This window comes from Solanum stenotomum, chromosome 9 (assembly GCF_019186545.1).
Source record: "Solanum stenotomum isolate F172 chromosome 9, ASM1918654v1, whole genome shotgun sequence".
NCBI lineage: Eukaryota > Viridiplantae > Streptophyta > Magnoliopsida > Solanales > Solanaceae > Solanum > Solanum stenotomum.
The window spans coordinates 49,112,737-49,120,786 of NC_064290.1; the positions used below are offsets into that span (position 1 = coordinate 49,112,737).

At 31.5% G+C, this 8,050-nt stretch overlaps 1 protein-coding gene across 1 annotated transcript in view; it reads right to left on the reverse strand.

Moving 5' to 3' along the window:
• The window catches only part of LOC125877614 (histone-lysine N-methyltransferase ASHH1-like), a 28,462-nt gene extending 22,511 nt beyond the window's left edge, over nt 1-5,951 (reverse strand). The window contains exons 1-3 of the mRNA XM_049558856.1: nt 5,691-5,951; nt 4,728-4,802; nt 4,578-4,661 (exon numbers count right to left, since the gene is read on the reverse strand). Coding sequence (XP_049414813.1) covers nt 4,578-4,661; nt 4,728-4,802; nt 5,691-5,951 — 420 coding nt within the window. The remainder of the gene's footprint in view (nt 1-4,577; nt 4,662-4,727; nt 4,803-5,690) is intronic.
• Nucleotides 5,952-8,050: the final 2,099 nt, after the last annotated feature.

Here is an 8,050-nt window from a genome sequence, read left to right on the forward strand (position 1 = left end):
TTTGTATTTTACTTCTTTAAAATTATCATATTTTCATTTTATAATTTATAACTTATGTAGCAAATTTCCTATGAAAAATCTTATTTTCATGAAAAGAAATAGTGAAAAATGTTAACGGAGTATATAAGGCAATATTGTTCTATAATGAAATAAATAAATAGAATTAGAAATATTTTTATTAAATGATGAAAACTATATGTAATAATTTAACAGGGGAAAGGACAAATATACCCCCAACTATGACAAATAATACTCCACGTGTTTCTTTTTATATGTCACCTTTTTGGATTGCACTTGAATTAAGAAATTAAGTAATTTTACCCTTCTACCCTTATTTAATGTTTTCATAAGTTAACTTTTCAATAAATAATGAATATGCTAGATTTCAAAAATTAAAATGCATTTGGATGACTATTTAAATTTTCGAGTTTATTTTTGGAACCAAATTTTTTCACCAATTGATCCAAAAATTTAAAAAAATTAAAACTTTCCCACCTCAATTTTCCTATATATTTTTTTGTAATTAATAAAATTAAAATGCATTTGAATGGCTATTTGAAAAAATTAAGCTTCAACTTTCAAGGTTATTTTTGATTTTTTCTTCATCTTTTATTTTTAATTTGTCTGTTGAGATTTCTTTTTCAAAATCAGATTTTATAGAATAGTGAATGGAGAGAGTAATTAATCAAGTACTCCAATGAATATTAATTAGGAAAACTTACATAAATGTACTATGTTATGAAAACATTTATCATTTATAGCAATATCATTATTTTCACTTGATCACTTTTAATATATTTATAATACAATTTTAATACATATTACAAAGAACAATTTATAAAACACACATAATACATGTTTTATTGATTGATAATACATTTATCACAGACTTTAATGCACTTATAATACTATGTGTCAATTTCATACCAAACAAGCATAATATATTTTAAAATAGTTATAATACATATATATTGCATACATAATTCACTTATAATACATATTATTTACCATATATTTTATTATTCCCTATCATTTCAAAATATTACGAAAATCCTTCTTTTTCCTCCAAAATCCCACTCTTCCGGAAACACAGCTTCTCAGCTCACAAAGGTCATTTCTCTCTTCCTATTTTCAACTCCTTCAATCTTTTCATACATTCACTCCCTCAATCTCAACAGTTACTTCCTTCATTACAATTTTGAATTTCAATTTTTTTCACACTCTAGTCAATCGATTTCAAATTCTTCAATATGTAGTTTTTCTTCTTCTCAAACTTACAGTTCATCATTTTGTTTTTCATCTTCAAAGTCTTGATACATATAGATGATGCTCCTTATTTTAGTATTGAAATTATCCAATTAATCTCACCTAATATGGATCATATTTATGATTCTTACGATGATGATTGGGCTAAAACAGATCCAAACGGTTGCATGATCCATTATCAATGATGAATCCTTATAATGTTGAAAAAGATGGGAAAGTAGAACATGTTGATAAATACCATTTTCTACCCAAGGTTCATATTTCTAATGTATGTAGTTGACTTTGATTCATAAATTTATGTATAATGCCTTCGTTTCAACTTTATGATACATTACAATTTCATAATGTACAATGTACTATGTTCAAATATTAATTTTGATACATAATCCTAATTTATTAAAACACAAATTAGTATATATCATGTTCATAATTATGTATTTGATACATAACTATTACAAATTTCGTTATCTTTTACTACCAGATACATACACCCATAATTATTCAACTAGAAGGCTATGTATCTGTAGACATTATCAAATATTGTTGTTGATATATAAACACTAATATTTTATAACAATACCAGTTTGTATCATAATCATAATTATGTATATGACACATAACTTTGTTATGTATATAACATTGTTATGTATCATATGTTGTTATATGCAACACTGTTTTATAACTAAATCAATGTATATCATATTTAATTTTATTTTTTTTGTATATGAAACATAAATTTGTCGAATTGACTATGTATTAGATGTTGTTATGTATCTTCAATCCTCGAGTAACATTTTAAGACATAGTTGCACCAATTGTTTAACACATGTATATCAAATTCAACAAATTTTAGACTTTATTGTATGTATCAGATACATATCAACTAACCACAGTGTTATGTAGCAATTACAAAATAAATGCTATTGAGAACAATTACATGTATATTATATCTCTTATAAACTACAACATTTTTTCAATTAGAATAAGAGACATAAATAATAATGTATAATGCATAATTTTATGGTCATGATACATAAATAGTAATGTATAGTCAGTGTCGGTGGAGGATGAAAACACCATAGAGGCGATGATAACGATATGAAGGGAGAGGCTGAGAGCCCTCAGAGAAGCTCAAGAACTTCTTCAAACCCTTGACGATGATAGTCATAAGGATAATAACGAAGATATTTATGATGTACCTTCTCAAAGTTTTTGATAATTTTGAATCAAAATTGAAAGGATCTTTGATGAACTTGGAGAAGTATTTTGAATCTCAAATTTTCTGATAATTTTGAATCAAAATTGAAAGGATGTTCGATGAATCGGGAAAAGAATGATTAACTGGGAGAAGAATTTTGAATGTCAAAATTTTCGTCAATTTTGAATCAAAATCAAAAGGATCTTCGATGAACTGAGAGATTCACAAAAGAAATTATTTGTCCAACAACTATTCCATCACTTTTGTATTGTTTATAACTCACTCGCTTTCCAGACTCCTGAACGTCTCAACAAAATAGAGATATTCATCATGTATCAATTGCTATTTTTGACATTTTTTTAATTTGTTACGATCTGGGAGAGATTTGAGAGAACAAAATTTGATTTTTTTGAAGTTGTTACGATTTGGTGGAGATCGACATTAACTTGATTTGGGGAAATCAATCACATTCAGTTTTACATTTCCTTTCCTTTTAGATTGTAACTGATTTTTTTAATGTATTAGATGTATTGTATCCGGCTTATGTATCCAAATGAAACTAATATAGGGAATTTTTGTCAATTGAAAAAAGGTAGGGATAGAAATATGTAATTTGCTCCTTACACTATGGAATTCTTAATTTTTTTACATAATAATTTGATAAACAAAGTTATAGATGTAGAAAGGAATACCAAGTTGTTTGGCTCAAAATCATAATTATAATTACTTATTATATCTTTTATATGATATAGTTAATATTATAATTATGATATGAAATTTTTTTCTCAACTCTAACTATACCCTTAACTTAATGTAGGATATATTAGTTTCTAGGCTTTTGGTAGTTCTTTTAATATTTGCAAATGAAAATGTGTAAACAGAGATTCTAGAAATTGCATTTCGACTATGAACAAGTATTCTAAAAGTAACATTTTGACAAAACATGAAATGTAATAATAATTGAATAGATGATAGTGAACTAGTCAAGAGCACACTAACTCATATTCAACGAAGTATGTATTGGAATAATCAGTTAATCCTTTTAACTAAACGATTAGGAAGAATTTTTTTGATCAACAATTAATCGTTTCTCTAATTTTTGTAAATTAAATAGTATGAACAAACATTTTTTTTGATGGATTATGGAATATAATATTAATTTGATTTTTTTTTAAAAATAGTGAATCTGGAAAGCAGGGGCGGATCATAATTATGATTATTTATTTTACTTTCTATATGAGATTAAATAATTTTATGATGGTAATAAAAAAATTATCTTGATTTTAATTATACCCTCAACTAAGTTCATGATATATTTAGTTTTAAATTTTATATCTAGATAACTGGCTAAGTTCTTCTTTCTAAACAACTCCTAAGTTAGGAAGAGACTTTTTGATAGTCAAAAGCTTTAATTCCTTCAGCATTTGTGATGAAACAATACGAACAAACAGGGGTTTCCTCGAAAAGACGAGGACTCACCAAACACTGTTGCTAGCTGATTAGAGATAGTACTAATCTTCAATATTAGTCACATTCCGTTGAAATAAAGCCCGATGTTTTAGCTCCCTTTTTTCATCGACATATTTTTTCATTTCTTCCCTTACACCATCCGGGCATTTTTCACACCCTAAGACGTCCTTGTAAGTACCAACTAGATGTTGTTTGTGACGAAAGATTCCGCCATTAGTAACTTTTTTACAAAAGTTACATTCAACTGCGTTCCTATTGGTCTCACTTGTTCTTTCCCCATAGTTTTTTTTTTAAAGCAAATTTATATCACTAAACAGTGGTCTAGTGGCTTTTTATTAATAATAATAATCATAAAAAATTCTCAATAGGAATAAGTACAAGCAAGGGAGACTAGGTCCTTACCAATCCTAATGAGGTACCTAACCTCTACTAATTAACAACCATAAAGAAAATACGAGCTAGAGAGAACTAGATATTCTACGATCATCACAAAGTTTATAATACGCTCTGTGATGATATTACAAATGAGGATTCTTAAGTAATGAAAAATCATAAAGGCCAAGGAGAAAGTTGAGTTACCAGCTTCAAACTTCCTTTTACAGATGTATGAACTAAACAAGATAGATTGACCTTCTAAAGGAACCTGAAATTTGTTTCTCCTGTCTTCTTTTTCAAATCTGTCCAATAACAATTGACAATTCCAACCGGGGTCAGCCATTTTTAATTGCTGTTAAGATCAAAGAAACATAATTTGCACTCTATTTTAATCACTGTAACGACAATAGATAATCACTGTTAAAGAAAAATAATCAGCAAAACAGAGCAGAAAAACAGCAATGTTGGTACAGTAAAACAGAACAGAACAAGACTGCAAAACAGAGCAGAAGAAAAGAAGAGGAGGAAAGAAAGAACACTTACCTGAAGTCAAGAAGCAACAGACATGAAAACCACTACTAAACTGTCGAGGACTGAGGTTACACATATCGCGACTTGTTTTTTCATTCAAAAATGCACTTTCAAAAGGTTAAAAACAAAAAGTATTTTATTCACTTTTAAGAGAAGATGAGGAGGATAATTCCCTGCTTAATTCTTGTAAAAGTACTACAACACACGGCTACCTACTGTCCTTATATTGTAATCCTCGACCGCCAAATCTTCTTATCTAGAGTCATGTCCTCAGTAAGTTGAAGATGTGTCATGTCCCATCTAATCACCTTCCCCAAATATTCTTTGACCTACCTATACCACTCCTAAAAATTTGTTATAACCAAACTCGCACACCTACTTACCTGGAGCTTCCCCGCACCTCTTCTTCACATGCTCGAACCATCTCAACCTTGCTTCCCTCATCTTGTCCATCATGGAGGTCACTCCTACATTGTTTTGTATAGCTTCGTTCCAAATCCTGTCACTCCTAGTATGCCTACACATCCATCTAAGCGTGTGCGTTCTTGACAGGCAAGCACTCCACCCCATACAACTGTGTAGGTCTAGCCACCACTCTATAGCCTGGTTTAACCTAAAACTTTTGGATTCTAGGGTCTGTCTCCAAACTTCTAACCTATCATTAAATCCACCATGGGTCTCTCAATCAATACTATGTCATCTGCGAATAACACACACCAGAAATATCCACTTGAATATGTTGCGTCAATTCATCCGTCACTAAGGCAAATAAAAATGGGCTAAGGGTTGATCTCTAGTGCAACCCTATCATGACCGAGAAGTGTTTTGAGTCACCTCCAACCGTTCTTACCTGTCTCTTTTCTCCATCGTGCATGTCCTTAATTACTCTAATGTAAGCCACACATACACCTCTAGACTCCAAACACCTCCATAGAACCTCCTTAGGATCTTTATCGCATGCCTTTTCTAGGTCAATAAACACAACGTTTAGGTCGCTCTTCCTATCCCTATACAGCTCCAACAATCTCCTTATAAGATGGATGACTTTTGTAGTTGACCGCCCTGACCTGAATCCAAATTGGTTCTCGGAGATAGGCACATCCCTCCTCATCTTTATCTTGACCACCATCTCCCACACTTTCATAGTGTGGATTAGTAACTTCATACCTCTATATATAGTTGTTGCAGTTTAGAATATCACCATTGCGTTTTGTACAAGGGGATCAATGTAAATACAAGTATATTTGTGTATGCAGTAAGAACACGAGGATCACCTCAAAATTGTGTTTCAAACACTGCAAGAACAGTAGCCTTAAGCCAAGTTTGTCAGGTGCGAATTTTTTACTAGATTTGATGATACTTTTGGGGGATGTTGTATCTAAGGATGGGATTATGGTGGATAATAAAAAGACAGTAGCAGTTCAAAAATGGCGAAGACCCACGAGATTTATACAATGAAACCAACAAGATTTATACAGACCACAAGAGGCTGAATTTGTTATCCAGCAGAAAGATTTGATTCTTCAATTTACAATGATGAATAAAATTACTCAATGACTACATAGAATTTTACCATTCGGTGTCATTCAGGAAAGAAAATGATGCGGCAGATGCATTATGGAAATCCATGGGCTATTTGGCTCATATAGCTCCTGCAAAGACTTTTGGCCTAAGATATGCATAAACTTGAGGATATCAGTATCAAATTTAGTGTGAGAAACTCAAAGACATTGTTGGCTTATGTTCAGGCCAAGTTTCTAATGGTAGAACACATCAAGGCCACCAAATACAAGGATGGGAAATTGTGTGAATACTGTAACGACGTTCTAGTGATTACAGACAAGGATATGACTTATTGCTGGCTATGAAGGAAGATGTTGCTAAATTCGTTTATAGTTGTTTGGCTTGTCACCAGGTTTAAGCTATCAACAATCCATAGGACTGCTATAACAGTTTGAGTTTCCAAAGGAGATACGAGAAATCTTTTCTACAGATTTTATGACCAGGCTACCACAAACCCTTAGAGGTTATGACTCTGTGTGGGTATTTGTAGAAACCGGATACCCAGTACACTTTTATTGGTAAAAACCGGATACAATGGAGAAAATATGCAGAAATTATACATGAATTAAATTTTCCGACTCCATGAGGTTCCAGTGTCCATCATATCTGACAGAGGATGACTGTTTACTGCACGCTTTTGGAAATCTTTTCAATACATGAGTAGATCTTAGTTCCATATTTCATCCGGAGACAGACGACAATCTGAGCATACTTATTAGATGACATGTTAAGAGTTTGCATTCTGGATTTCGGATGTTTATGTACCATTAGCAAAATTTTCCTACGACTATGACTTTCAGTCAAACATTCAAATGGCTCAATATGAAGCCTTGTATGATAGGCAATGTCATTCTTTCATCAGACAGTTTGAAGTTGGTGAGGCTAATGTATTGGGACTACACTGGGTACAGGAAGCTCTGGACAAGGTCTAGCCAATCAGACAGAGGATGCTCACAGTTCAAATAAGATAAAAAGACTTATGCGGATAAGTGAAGAAAAAACTTCGGGATAGTTTGGTACAAAAATTAATAAAGCAATGGTTAGTAATGCATGGATTAGTAATGCAGGGATTAGCAATGGAGGGTTTATTTATATCAAGTGTTTGGTTCATTGTTTCCCACCAAATCTTGTGTTCGGATTAAAACTCTACGAAAAGCTTCTTTTATCTTTTATTTGAACTGTGAGCATCCTCAAGTTTAGCTCTTTGCTAACATACTTTTAATTTAGAACTCTTAGAGTAGCGACGTTAATCATTTTTATTAGTGTCATGAGTAGTATTCTTTTTCTCTAAAATACCAATAAGAATTGCTTGGAACACTAGCTCCTAAGCGCTGGTCATGATCCTAAATTGGGTCATGACATGAGAATACAAGGAAATAAATTTGTGTAAATGAGAATTCCACCAAGTGAAGGGTATATTAGCTCTACTGATAATTCAGAAGCAACAAAAAATCTGCAAAATAAATGGAGACAATAAATATAAGCAAAAGTTCACATTAAAAGCTAAAAGGTAGTTATCACAAAATCCTCCACAGACCATAGGACAAACAAAATCAAATTTATAATGGTTCAACATCTATTTCTCATCTTCATCAGCTTCATCAACTAGCTATAATTGTTGCATTCTATGACTGTTGAAGGAAGTGA